This window comes from Vombatus ursinus, unplaced genomic scaffold (assembly GCF_900497805.2).
Source record: "Vombatus ursinus unplaced genomic scaffold, bare-nosed wombat genome assembly UNPS02007855.1, whole genome shotgun sequence".
NCBI lineage: Eukaryota > Metazoa > Chordata > Mammalia > Diprotodontia > Vombatidae > Vombatus > Vombatus ursinus.
This window is the reverse complement of record NW_020947633.1, coordinates 111,869-126,805: the sequence shown is the minus strand read 5'-3', so window position 1 is coordinate 126,805 and position 14,937 is coordinate 111,869. Positions and strand designations below refer to the sequence as shown.

Sequence of the window (14,937 nt, the reverse complement as noted above, 5' to 3'; positions counted from 1 at the left end):
TCAAGTGTGTTATGCCAAAGGGTGGTCATTGATAAAAGGAAAGTCTGTCCCTACACAAATATATTTACAGCACCACTTTTGTGGTAGCAGGGAACTGGAAACAAAGCAGATGGCCAGTGACTGAGCAATGGCTAAACAAATTGTGGAGTATGAACATAATAGAATATGACTGTGCTGTAAGAAACAACAGATATGATTAATACAGGAAAATAGAAAAGATTTACTTGATCTGTTACAGAATCATGATAGTAGAGCCAAGAACTCCACACACACAATGAACATAATAAAGTAAAGGGAAAGAAAACCCCCCACAAATCAATAGAAAATGAGTGTTGCAAGATTCCACTTCCCCCAAAAAAATCATGGACCCAAAGAAGGGCAATAAGAAACTTCTCCATACACCTTTACCAAGTTCAGAGATCCATCTTTGTGGAACATTGTATATATTTTGAGACCTTTGCAATCAATATTTAAATTCACAAATTAATGCATCAAAATGAAAATGTATCGACCCTAAAGCCTAATTGTTGGTATCACTTGGTCCTAAACATTACATCAGCAGAATATTAAGTCCTTAAAAGAACGGAATGTTTCATTTTTTCCTTTCAATCCTGAAATGTAACAGTGCCTGGGACATAGTATGTACTTAATAAATACTTGTATTAAATTGAATTCATAAAAAAGGATGATTCTTACTCATCAGTTTCTTCAGGGCCCCTTTTACTTCACTGTTCCTTAGGCTGTAGATCAAAGGGTTCAACATGGGGATCATTACAATGTAGAAAACAGACACCACTTTATTTTCATCTATTGAGTAACTTGACTTAGGCATCATATAAATGAATGTAAGAGTGCCATAGAAGAGAGTGACTGCTGTGAGGTGGGAGGTGCAAGTTGAGAAAGCTTTGGATCTCCCCTCAGTGGATCTTATTTTCAGGATAGAGAAGAGGATATATATGTAAGAGATTAGGATAATTAACATTGTGATCATAATTATTGACCCAGCAGAGGCAGCAGGAAGAATTTCAGCAAGATCATTTTGGGAGTAGGAAAGTTTCAAAAGTGGTGAATAATCACAGCAAAAGTGATTGATCTTATTGGATCCACAGAAGGAACGATTCAATAAGCAACCAGTGAAGATCCAAGCATTTACACAACCACCCAGGTAGGATGTGATGAGTAACAGAGTGCAGACCCTAGCAGACATGTTGGTGGAGTACAGTAGGGGGTTACAGATGGCCATATACCGATCATAGGCCATCACAGCCAGCAGGAAGCATTCAGCTGCCCCAAATGTAGCTCCACAACACATTTGGGCCACACAGCCTCCAAGAGGGATTATAGTTTTGTCCACAAGGAAGTTCGTGAGCATAACAGGTGTGACAGATGAAGAATATATAATATCTACAGAAGCCAAGTGGCTGAGGAAAAGGTACATTGGGGTGCCAAGTTGGGAGCTATTTCTGATCAATGTAATTATGCTAAGGTTACCAACTAAGGTGACAATGTAGACACCTAAAAATATCACAAAGAGGATGACCCGAAGGGTTGGATCATCTGTTAGCCCCAAAAGAATGAATTCAGTCACAGCAGTGCAGTTATTGCCAGACATCTATCTTAGAAAGAGAACCTATTGGGCAGAAGAAAAGGAGATTAAAATAGAGCATAGGATTAAGCTTTGGATATGTCTATTGATGTATTCAGGAAACATTCACTGGCCACCTCTTACATGCCCATTCTACTATCACACTCTCATTTTTTGCTACTATGCATCATGGCAGCTTGCCCAAAGGCAAAGCAGAGATGAATATATTTGTTACCTTCAAAATTTTTTCCCTGGACCAACCATACTGTATGATTTGCCAATTTTACCATTGTGAGAATATGAAAAAGGCTGAAAAAGTGAAAAGAGTTGTTTAATTAAATCATTGGAATCTGTCTTAACTATATGCAGAGACAATATCCAAATATGTAAATGCTGTTCTGTCAACTAACCATCATTGTAAGCTTCCTCCAAAGAAATAGAGTCTGCTCTACATTCCTTCACCTTTCACGGACCACTTTCCACATTTGAAGACATTTTCTTCCTCACGCTAATTGAGTATGGGGAAAGTCCTGGTTTCAAGATCACCCTTATGTTCTAAAAAATCACAAGAGGGGAGGAATGGATATTCTCAATTAAGAATCTTCTTATTGGGTTTTTGTTTGTTTTTGGCAAGACACTTTGGGTTAAGTGAGCTGCCCAGAGTCACATAGCTAGTAAGTGTCAAGTATCTGAGGCAGTGTTTGAACACAGTTCCTTCTGACTCTGGGGTGCTCTAACAACCGTGACAACTAGGTGTCCCTTCTCATTGTATTTTGCTCCTAGAACTCGGCATTTCTGCAAAGAGTAATCATTAAGCTAGATATTGCTAGCCTGAAGGACTATGGAAAGTTTCCCATGGAAATGCTGCTGTTTCTAGGAAAACACTTGCTCAACCTGCTGTAATCATATCCTGTTTCTCTATCAGGTCCTTTAACTGCAGAATAGCTGAGCAAATTGTGGTATAGACAGTCGTGGCAATTTTAAGATTAAGGAAAATTTTAACGTAAGTAATGATGAATATCACTGCTTTGGATAATACAGAAAAACTTCTATTAACCGATACCAAGTTAACTCAATAGAACTCGAAGAATAATTTACGTAATAACCACAATAATCATGGAGGGGAAAACCACTTAGAAAGACTTCAGAACTTTGATGAAAATAATGACAAATCCTGCCATCATAAGACTGATGAGGAAATACTATCTACTGCTTCCTGGCAGAAAAGTGATGGACTAGAGGTGCAGAATGAGGTCTAGATTCTCAGACATGGTGAATCTGTTGATTTAGTTTCCTTGACCATGCAGATCTCTTACAAGCGAGGGCTTCCCCTGTAGCAGCAAGAGAAGTACCTATCTGGGTAGTGATAGACAGGAAGGGATGAAGGGAACAAAGACAAACCATTTTCAAAATGCACGAGAGAAAAAAGGAAGTAGAACTTTACATACACACACTCACACACATATGTACGTATAAATGTTACATTTCTTTTAAAGACCAAACTATCTCAAAATGTTTGCATTTGTTCATCTTTGTTAAGTTCCAAATGTAAGAAATTGTCTTAAATGTTACTTTTTCCTGAAGTGTTTTTATTACTCCCAAGTGTAAACTCATTTTTCCTCTCTTCTCAGTCCAGTAAAAATGATACAAAATATTGAGATACTGTTTATTCCAGAGAAGACTCTGACTATAACATGAATTTATGACTCTATGGTTCAACTCTTTCTTTGTGACCACAAGAAAAGAGAATGCCTTAACTTACTAAAAATTTATAGAGTGATGCAGCAATTTTTCAACACCTTCTGCTTCACACTTGCCTTTCAAGAGAGGACTTTGCAACCCAATTTTATAACAAAAAAGGCTGCCCCTCTGAGATCCCTTTTCTTTCCTCTTCTACAATTCAATGTTTCTCAATATCATCCCCTATTGCTCTGCAACAATCTCTGAAAAAGAGAGAGTCCTTGTTTTCTCTAGGACCACTTCCCCTATTTCTTCCATTCATCCATTCCTTCCTATTTCAACCATAAGCTTCCCCCATTGAAAAACTACCCTGTAATCCTTAATCTTTTTATCTGTAGACTTTTCACATTCTTTCAATAAATGTGCTCAGATTTGTCCGATCTTTTAAAACCTTTCATTTCAGCCTGACATCCTTTCAAGTTATTGTACCACCTCTCTTCTCTCTCTCCCCACCAGCTCTCATGGGAGGACAAATCTTTCTTTGTTAGGTCTACTTCTTCTCCCACTACTCACCTGTTAAAGCATTCTAATCTAGTTTCTGACCCCATCATTCCACTAAAACTATTCTCTTCAAAGTTACCAATAATGTCTAAATTATAACGTTTTTTCAAACTTCATGTAAATTCATAGATGGTAGGGATTGTTACAGACTTTGTATTTGTATCATTAGCACCTAGGAAAGTAGCTAAAACAAAGTAGTGCTTATTAAACACTTGTTGATTGATTAATTGACTCTTTCACTTTTTGCAGCATATGACACCACGGACCACCTACTCTTATTGGATACTTTTCCCTCGTGAATTTTCATGACACTGGCCCTCCTGGTACTAGTATTCCTCCTACCTGTCTGATCTTTCCTTGTCATCCTTCTTTAGCAGATTATTATCCCTGTTCTGTCTCCTAATCATAAATATACCCCCAGGCTCTGTCCTAGACCATCTCCTCTTTTTTCTATACCTTCTTAATGAACTCATTAGCTTCCACTACCATTAACATCTCCATCCAAATGAATTCTAAGTCAGTACAACCAGCCCTGAACTCCAATCCACCCTTCACCAATAGTTGGACATTTGTAGCTAGATGTCTCAAATGTGTTTGAAACTCAACAAGTTCAAGAGAGAAATCATCTTATCCCAACCTAAAACAAGGTATCCAGATAATTTCTTGTTTCTGTTGAGGGTCTCATCATCCTTCCAAGGAGCCTCGTATGTGATCCTGAAATCAGTCTCTATTCTTCTCTTTATCTTCCATTTCCTAACTAGTCAGCTGCCAAGTCTTGCCACCTCTTCATCTACAACATGTATCTCATATCCTTTCATGTTCTCTCAAATAGCCATCACTCTAACTGAGGTTGGCATCTCCTCTCACTTGGATTATTGCAAAAGCCTCTTCAGTAGAAGTTCAGTCTCTCCTTCCTCTAAACTACCCTCTAAAAACCTACAAAAATGGTCTTCCTAGAGCACTTGGCTAATCATGTTACTTGCTTACTCAAACCTTGAATGGATCCCCTATTGCTTGAGGACAAAATAACAATTCTTCCCCTTGATATTTAGAGTCCTAAACAATGTGAAGCCAGCCTATCTCTTCAGACTTATTTCACTTTGCTCTCAGACACGTACTCTATATTCCAACCCAGCTGGCCTACTGCTCGTTCCCCAGACTCAGAATTCTACCTCCATCTCTGTCCCTCTGCATAGGCCATCCTCCATGCTCCAAATGGCCTACCTCATCTCTGCTTCTTAGAACCTCAACCTTCCTTTGTGGCTGAGCTAGTGGGTCACCACTTATGGGAAGCCTAGTTGCTAAAACTCTGTGCCTCCTCAAGTTATCTTCTATTTACTTATTAGTGTAAACGTTTTATAACTTTCTCTCCAATAGAATGTAAGCTCCCTGAGTTGAAAGGTTGTTTTGCTTTGTTTCACTTTATATCCCCAGTGCTTTGGACAAGGCTCTGTGCATAGGGGGCAGAGAAACATATTCATTGAATGGAAGATACTAACTCACTTTTGAAAATATTAAGTCCCATTTACATTGGTAACATAATTATAGTAAGCAGATAACAGACATTGTAATAATTCTATACCACAATTTAAATTTCATAAATTACTTCCCTCATAAAAATTTAGTGAAAAATATTGTTATTCTCATATAGATGAGGTAATTGAGGATCACAGAGATGCAATCACTTACCCACAATCAGGGACAGAGTCAGTAAGGCTCATATGTGAGGTCAAACACAACTCTCCTGACTTCAAGTACAATTCTCTTTCCACTACATCAACCAACAAATATATCAGTGAAATTCCTCCAGCTAAAGCTTCAGTCTGAGAAGCAGGGGGAAAGTAATACATGAAACAAATATACCTATATATACACAGAGATCTTTACCTAAGGTGTTCTTATCTATGTTCTATCATGTACTTACTGTTTATAGTGATGGTTCAAGACATATGATATGACCTATGATAGTACTAATAAACTGTAATAATGTTCCAAGCATACATCTCACTTGCAAATCTTTGACTATATGGCCCTACAAGGGACCAGATACATGAAGACCCAAATCAGGAATGAATCTTACTCATTAAGATGAGGGGTTGGGTTAGGGGAGATTAAAGCCTTATACAAAACTGAAATCAATATAAAGTTTGTCATATCAAGAGGAATAGAGAGATCTCTCCCTCCTCCGAATTGAACTACAAATCAAAAATCAGCTCTAAGTGTTTTTACAGCAAAAACAAGAACAACAGTGGTACCTACTGATATAAGAAGATGAAAACTTTAGACTCCCAGGAGCTATGTTTGCACAGCAAGGAAATATTTATGTTTGTTTTTGTAGCATTTGGGATTTACAGCCTTGATTACCTTAACAACAATCGTAGCCGACATCATCAAAATGCCATTTGGAATCCACTGGGATTGAGAAAATTACTAACAGAGGTGAATTGTTTGAGAAGTTGTCTAAATTCTCAGGGGCCTTCATTTGTTTTTTCTTTGTCTATATTTATCTAGGATTTTTAAAAATTGGAAAAACAAGATTGGATAGCAATGTAGCCAAATCAGTAAGTATGATCTGTTATGAAATCTCTCAAAATTGTTCTGGAATCAATATGTAGTAATTAACATTGTGATAATGTTTACTAGATATGAAAACTGGTCCTCATCACATCACCTGATTCATTTTGGTTCTTACACCATTTAACTTTCTGTAAAGTAAGTCAGCAGTTATGTTGTTGATATACTTAAGAAATTCCAAGAACACCTGAAAAATCCAAAACTAATTTTTTTAAAGTATCATCGGAGGGCGGCTAGGTGGTTCAGTGGATAAACTCTGGCCTTGAAGTCAAGAGGACCTGAGTTCAAATGTGACCTCAGACACATGACACTTACTAGCTGAGTGACTCTGAGCAAGTCACTTAACCCCTGATTGCCTCATCAAAAAGGAAAATAAAAGTATCACAGGAGGCAGAGTTCTGAAAATCTTTTCAATTACATAAATAATCATCTAATCTTGTTGCTTTCTCAAAAATTTTTATTCCAATTAACTTTTGTCTTTAATTAATAACCTTTCCCATTCAATTATTTCTAGCTGATTACTGCCCTTTTCAAGTGTACCCCAGTTCTAATTCCACTGCCAATCAAAGAGGCTCCTTTTTACCACGTGGATATCAGAACTATTTATAGAATATCTCTACTTGCTCTAAATGTCTTCCAGGCATTTTCATTACATGTCAGCATGTCATTCAAGAAGCAGCCTCTTCAATGTGGGGGATTGTATCCTCACCCCACTATATATATTACAATCTAAAACTCTGTGGGTCTTGTAACCATTCTCTCCCTTTCACGTTCCCTTGCCATCATCACTGCAGAATCAGAAAGGACCAAATAGAACTCAGATATATTTTGCATTTGTAGCAGCCATCTTACCAAAGGATCTTCAGTTTGGTTTGATCCCCTGGCCAAAGAGGAACTATGCTTGAAAGAGACTATGTCCTCTTATCTTTTCCCTTTTTTCTTCCCATAGGAGAATTTTGTGAGAAGCAGGATATGCACAGGTGAGAGGGTGGGTTTAGCGACCATGCACAAGCATTTGAAGAGAGACTAGGGCAGGTGTGGTGGTGAATGGGGCAGCATTTGAACAGCAACTAGAGCTCCATCCATTTTGGTCCAGGGCTCAGCCTGAGAAACCTGTCTGGGAACACCAGTCATTGTTTCTCTTCCATGAAGCACAATTGATATCAGTGATTTGCCACTTCTTCAATCGTCTCTCCCAGTTTGGGAAAGCCTATGTTAACTCAAAAGTTTATTTCTTTTATCAAATTTATTTCTATTTTTGTTTAATTAGCATTGCAATATGGAACCAACTAAAAGTATGGTTGATCACAGCAATTTCTGGATCATATATACTTCATTATTTGGGATAGGATGCAATGGAGAAAGGCAGTGGCAAGTTATACAAAAAATATTAAAGGAAATATAGACTTAGGAAATGGCAGGGTCTTACTGCCTGGGAACTCTGAGCTAAATTAAAAAGCTCATGTTGATTTTTATTCTATAACTTTCCAAAGTGGGATAAAAACTCAAATCTAGTTTTATCTTTAGAAAAACACAAGCCCAACAATAATTTTTGTATGGTGAAGGATTTGACAAGCTTACACAGTAGGGCACATGGCCTTCCCCATTCCGCCCATGCTTAGTAAGAACCTTCTAAAATGATGGAGCCAAGGGTGGATACTGAAGAGAAAGTCTCATTCGGTGGTAGAAGGAGAGGGGTAACTGGAAAAGACTGTCAGTGTCCCCATTAGAAAGGTGAGGGCCAAAGGGATAGAATAAGAATCCTAATCCTTTCTCTCCTGCTGCAGCACAGGCGAATCATTTCACCTACATACAAGCCTTCTCAGACATGCTGCATCAAATTTTTTTTACATAAGTTGTGACAGCCTGAGTTTTCAGCCCAAGAGGCCAGTCTATTAGTGATGAACTTCTTTGTACTTAGATAGGCAGGTTCTCAAAATACAAATATGATCTCTTGCTGACACCATATTTGAAGACTTTACAATGCAGGAGAACTTTGGAAAGCATGTGTTGCAGTGGCTCATCCTTTGAGCACCCAGGAATCCCTCCATGCTAGAATGAGGAATTGGAGCTGGATTCCATGCAGTAGGCATGGAGTCAGGAAAGAGCGAGGGATAGTCATGTTGATTGTCTGCTTTGACCAAGACACATTGGGGTCCTATGTTCAGCTCTTGGACACCACGCATTAGGGATGATATTGACATGCTGAAGTATGTCCAGAGAGACTGGTCAGGCTGGTGAGAAGAATGAAAATCATTTCCTAAGATGATGAGTATGAGTAACTGGGGATGTGTACCCTGGAAAAGATATTATGTAGAAGGGAAATGATTGCTTTCTTCAAGTAGTTGAAGAGCTTTCATGTGGAAGAGGTCTTCTGCTTGGCTCCAGAAAACAGAATCAGGAGAATAAGTAGAAATTTGAGAAACAGATTTTACCTTGACCTGAGGAAAAACATTCTAATAATCAGATCTCTCCAAAACATGAATGATTTTCCTTCAGAGGTAGTAATTTTCCAATCACTGGGAAGGCTTCAGTAGGGGTAAATATTTTTTATACTTCTCCTTCTTTTAAGAAAAAAATTAATTATAAACTATAAAATCATTATCAGTTATTACTATTTTTATGAACAAAAAATCACAAAGGAATTTTGTATATGAAATTGTAAAACAAATGCATGTAGCTTCTTAGTATCTGCCATTCTTCGTTTCTCAGAAGTTAGTGTTTTTAAAACTCCAAGCCTTCAGAACACTAATCGAAATCAAAGTCCTTACTATTGCTCCTCTGTGCTTTGGATTTGTTGGGTGTCCTGACAAAGGGTCCTTGGTTCTGGGGTCTAGCACTGGATCAGCAATGAGTCTTTCCTGCCCATTTACAAATATTTAGAAGTATGTGCCCTCCAATTAGTCCTGTGGTAAATGTTACAGCTGTACATTTACAATCTGGGTGGTTGGGCGGTATAGTGGATTGAGAACTGGGTCTGAGGTCAGGAAGACCTGAGTTCAAATCTAGTCTCAGACATATCTTAGCTATATACCCTCGGGCAAGTTTCTTAACTTCTTTCTGCCTCAGTTTCTTCATCTGCAAAATGGACACAATAACAATGTGATATTACCTAGTCATTTGGGAAGACTTAAAGATCTGCTTTGAACAGTGCTTACAAATATAAAAAACAAGGTATTGGTATTACAGTCAAGATGCCATGCCCCTGCAAGGAAGGGAGAGACTATTCATTGCCTATGCTGCATTTGAAAGTGAACTTGGTAGAGCCAATGCTGTGTAGGAACTGCTTTAAGTATGAGCTCACTCTCTCAGGGTCTGAGGTAGTATAGGGGAGAGTATGCTAATGATCCACAGGGATGAGTTTATACCAACTTGTTGTGCTATATCTTTTCAAGAAATATCCATTAATAAAGCTAATTGATGATAATTTGTTAAATTATATTTGGTAACAAAAAACTATTTCAAGTGTTGATATTGGGTAGATATTAATTGGGAATGGAGATTGATAATGGGGAGAGAATGCCAGAATGGAAAGAGGGGTACAACACTATAATACATTGAGATTACTCCCACAGCATTGAGGGCAAATATAGTGAGCCCCACTCCATGGTCCCAACTCATTAGTGTATCTGTGTGTGTGTTGTGTGTGAGTTGGATAAATACCCCAAGAGCCTATGTGATCCTCACAATAAAAATGGAAATTATGAGGAAAAAAAAGAAAGTAGGACTAGCACTTTCAGATTTCAAATTATTCTATGAAATGATCATGATCAGATTACACTGTATAGTGATTATTTCATAAATGATGTCATTTTGGGGAAAGGTAGAACAATAGCACAGAATGGGAAAGCAGAATTATAATCAAAGTTAAATGCTAAACTAGTGCTTGGGGGGAAAAAAAAACAAATTACAAAGCAATGGGAAGGTGCTCATTTTTGAATGGTGGATGATGTCAGCCAGAAGGACTAATAGAAGCAGAGGAACAAAAATTAGGAAGCTGATAACTCAACTGGATTCTGCCTTGACAAGACCAGATATGGAATACCATGTTCAGACCTACTCTCCTCATTTTAGGAAAATCTTAAAAACATAGAAACATCTGGAAATGGTAACCAAGGTGGTGGTCAGTCAATAAGGATTTTCTGGGCTAACTCTATGCCAGTCTCTATGCTATAAATTGGAAAACAAAAGTACTTGCCTTCCAGGACCTCAGATTCTATTGGGAGAGATACCATGTAAATAAACAGCTATATATAAATTATAGGTGGAGTAAATGGAAAATCATCTTAGAGAGGAAGGTACTATTAGCTTGACAGGCCAGAAAAGGTTTCTTTTTTTCTTTTTCTTTTTTTTCTTTCTTTCTTTCTTTCTTTCTTTCTTTCTTTCTTTCTTTCTTTCTTTCTTTCTTTCTTTCTTTCTTTCTTTCTATCTTTTTTTTTTTTGAGGCAATTAGGGTTGTGTGACTTGCCCAGGATAACCTAGGTAATAAGTGTCTGAGACAGGATTTGAACTCAGATCCTGCTTATTCCAGGGCTGGCACCCTAGCCACTGTACAGAAAAGGCTTCTCACAGAATGTGGAATTTGAATTGTGTTAAGGAAAGCACAGCAAAATAAGCAACAAAGTGGGAGGAGTAAAGCATTTCAGGCCTGTGAGACAGGCAGTGTAAATGTTTGTGCAGAAAATAGAGTGTCAAGTGTGTGGAAAGGCAAATAATTCAATGTAGCTAGACTGTACACTGTGTGAATGTGAGTGAAGTGTAAGGTTGAAAAGGTAGGAAGTAGCCAGTTTGTGAAGATTTTTATTTTTCAAATGATTCTTTATTGAAATCTTTTGTTTTTACATGATATACATTTCTTCTAGTCTCTCTCCCTCTTTATCCCTCACAAAGAGTTATTATGTAGAAAAGGGAATACATTTTTACAGGTGTATTATGCCACAAAGGTAGTCCTTGATAAAAGGAAATTCCCTGCATACACCAAAATATTTCTAGACCACTTTTGTGGTAGCAAAGAACTGGAGAAAAAGCAAGGAAGAGAATAATTATTTTTCCCTTAAGTTAATAACCAAGTGTTACTTAAGATTATGGTTTTTGCTTTCTGTTTCCTCACTCAGAAAACAATGCCTGTGGATTATTCAGCAAGTCTCTGTAGGACATTGCTGATAGATAAGATTGCCCAAATTCTTGGGATACATACTTTTTGATCTTGAGTGGAATCCCAACCAACTAGAAGACCTTACAAACAGAATCCCGTTTAGGTGAGAACTTGCCCTTGGAAAATAAGCCGTTGTCTTTGAAACTTTTCATTAGAACTTAGGGTGAGCCAACTTATGAAGGGGAAAACTAGCCAGGGTGTTCTGGGTAGAGAGGAATACTTTTGTCCAGATTGCTAGAGGAGACTGAGTTTCATGATCAGGTCACATTCTCAGCAGGAGCTGAAGACTATTGCCCACCTCCTCATTAATATGGCCAACCTCTCATTGAATGTTAACCAATCAGAGTGGATGTCCGCCCTCAGGTCCATCCCCTTTTCGAAAGGATTTTTAAGCATTTGATGTTCTCCAAGGGGCACCTTTGGTTTCCAAGAGTATCATTGACCTCATCTTATTAATTTTTTACTAGGCATAATAAATCGATTGATTATTAAATACCCAGAAACTATGTCTCTCAGACTTTTCATTTATCACGGCAGAGGACCAGTGACTGAGCACTGGCAAAACAAATTGTGGCACGGGAACACAATAGAATATGATTATTCTGTGAGATATAACAGCTATGATTAATATAGGAACATAGCAATGATTAACTTGTTCTGTTACAGAGTCCCGATAGTAGAGCAAAGAACACAACACACACACAACGAACATAACAATGTAAATGGAAGGAACCGCCCCAATCAATCAATAGAAGATGAGTGTTGCAAGATTCTAAAAAAATAATCATGGACCCAAAGAAGAGGAATAAGGCACTTCTCCATACACCTTTCCAGAAGGAGAAGATCCATGTTTGTGGAACATTGCATGTATTTTTAGACCTTTGCAATTAACATTTAAATTCACAAATGTAACCCATCAAAAAGAAAATGCATCTTTTCTAAAACACAGTTGTTGGTATCCCTTAATCCTAACCATTATATCAGTAAAATAATAAAGGAATCTTAAAGGAAGGGAATGTTTCATTTTTTCTTTGTTTCACTGAAACATATCACAGTGCCTGACACAAAGTATGTACTTGATAAATACGCGTTGTATTGAGTTGAATTCATGAAAAAGGATATTTCCTAGGCAACAGTTTTTGCAAGGCCCCTTTTACTTCATTGTTCCTTAGACTGTAAATCAGGGGGTTCAACATGGGAATCATTACCATGTAGAAAACAGACACTACTTTATTTTCATCTGTTGAGTATCTGGACTTAGGTATCACATAAATGAATGTAATGGTGCCATAGAAGAGAAGGACTGCTGTGAGGTGGGAGGTGCAAGTTGAGAAAGCTTTTGATCTCCCTTCAGTGGACCTTATCTTCAGGACACAGGAGAGGATGTATACATAAGTGATTATGATAATTAACATTGTGATCATAATTATTGACCCAGCAGAGGCAGAAGGAAGAATTTCAGCAACATCATCTTGGGAGTAGGAAAGCTTCAAAAGTGGTGAATAATCACAGAAAAAGTGATTGATCTTATTGGGTCCACAGAAGGACAGATTCAATAAGCAACAAGTAAATATCCAAGCATTTACACAACCACCCAGGTAGGATGTGATGAGGAACAGTGTGCAGACCCTAGCAGACATTTTGGTGGAGTAGTGTAGAGGGTTAGAGATGGCCAAATACCGATCATAGGCCATCACAGCCAGCAGGAAGCACTCAGCGCTCCCAAAGCTGACTACAAAGAACAGTTGGACCACACAGCCTTCAGGAGGGATTATAGTTTTGTCCACAAGGAAGTTTTTGAGCATAACAGGTGTGACAGATGAGGAATATCCAATATCCACAAATGCCAAGTGACTGAGGAAAAGATACATTGGAATGTGAAGCTGAGAGCTATTTCTGATCAATGTGATTATGCTAAGGTTACTAATTAAGGTGACAGCATAGACACCTAGAAACATCACAAAGAGGATGACACGAAGGGTTGGATCATCTGTTAAGCCCAAAAGAATGAATTCAGTCACAGTAGTGCAGTTATTGCCAGACATCTGTCTTGGAAAGAAAGCCTGTTAGTCAGAAAAAAAGGAGATTAAAATAGAATTCAGGACTAAGATTTGGATAGTTCTACTGCTGTATTGAGGAAACATTCACTGGTCACCTCCTACATGCCCATCCTACTATCATGCTCTCCTACTTTGTTCCTGTTCATCATGGCAATGTATCCATAAGAAAAGGAGAGATGAATATATTTTTGTTGCTTCCAAATTTTTTTTCCTGGACCAACAATACTGTGTGATTGGCCAACTTTGCCATTGTGAGAATGTGTGAAAAGGCTGTAAGAGTGAAGAGGATTATTTAGTCACATCATAATCATATGATATTTGATCATATTGTACCTTTCTTAACTATATGCAGACTATATCCAAATGTGTGAATGCTATTCTGCCAACTAACTAACATTGTTAATCCCTTCCAAAGAAATAGAATCTGCTCTATGCTCCTTCACATCTCACAGGACCACTTTCCACATCAGGTTACTTGACTATGAGGAAAATTCTAGTTGCCAATATAAACCTTATGTTCTATAATCACAAGAGAAGAAGAATCTCAACTCTGGGCCTTCTCAATATATTTTTTTCATGAGGTAATTCGGATTGTGACTTGCCCAAGTCGCACAGTTAGCATCAAGTGTCTACGGATGGATTTGAACTCAGGTCCTACTGAATCCAGGGCCACCTCTCTATCCACTGCACTGCTTTGCTTCCCCACTCCTGTGTATTTTTCTGCAAAGAGGAATCATTAAGCTAGACATTGCTAGCCTGAAGGACTAGTGAAAATTTTCCATCAAAATGCTGTTGTTTCTAGGTAAAACAATGGAAAACACTTGCTCAACTGCTGTCACCATTTCCTGTTTTCCTGTCAGGTCCTTCAATTGCAGAATAGCTGAGCAAATTCTAGTATAGAAAAACAGTGGCAATTTATGTGTCATAAGAAGTGAGGAGTAACACCACTTTGGAGTAATATGGAAACACTTTCATTAACTAATGCAGAGTGAACTAAGTAGAACTAGAATAACAAAGTATATGATGACCACAATAATCATGAGAGGGGAAATCACTTGAAAGATCTCAGAACTTGCAACAAAATAGCAACAAATCACATCATCATAAGAGTGATGAGCAAATATCATCCACCACTTCTTGGCAGAAATGTGATGGACTAGAGGTGCAGAGTGAGACCTGTATTCTCAGACATGCTGAATTCATTGATTTAGTTTCCTTGACTATACAGATCTCTTACAAGGGAGGGCTTCCACTGTGAGTGGCAAGAGAAGTAGCTGACTGGGTAGTGACAGAAATGAGTGGATGAAGGGAACAAGAATAAA

General features: G+C 38.0%; 2 protein-coding genes across 2 annotated transcripts; both read right to left on the bottom strand.

Moving 5' to 3' along the window:
• Positions 1–673: 673 nt before the first annotated feature.
• LOC114034055 (olfactory receptor 508-like) lies at positions 674–1,612 on the bottom strand. Its single transcript, XM_027849671.1, has one exon. It carries the CDS (start codon positions 1,610–1,612, stop codon positions 674–676), a length of 939 nt encoding a protein of 312 aa, XP_027705472.1.
• An 11,049-nt stretch (positions 1,613–12,661) lies between these two features.
• Positions 12,662–13,666, bottom strand: LOC114034062 (olfactory receptor 480-like). Its single transcript, XM_027849678.1, has one exon. The coding sequence runs from the start codon at positions 13,598–13,600 to the stop codon at positions 12,662–12,664; it is 939 nt and encodes a 312-aa protein (XP_027705479.1). The 5' UTR covers positions 13,601–13,666.
• Positions 13,667–14,937: the final 1,271 nt, after the last annotated feature.

Coding starts and splice junctions, on each gene's coding strand:
- LOC114034055 (XM_027849671.1), bottom strand. CDS start 1,612: ATGTCTGGCAATAACTGCACTGCTGTGACTGAATTCATTCTTTTGGGG.
- LOC114034062 (XM_027849678.1), bottom strand. CDS start 13,600: ATGTCTGGCAATAACTGCACTACTGTGACTGAATTCATTCTTTTGGGC.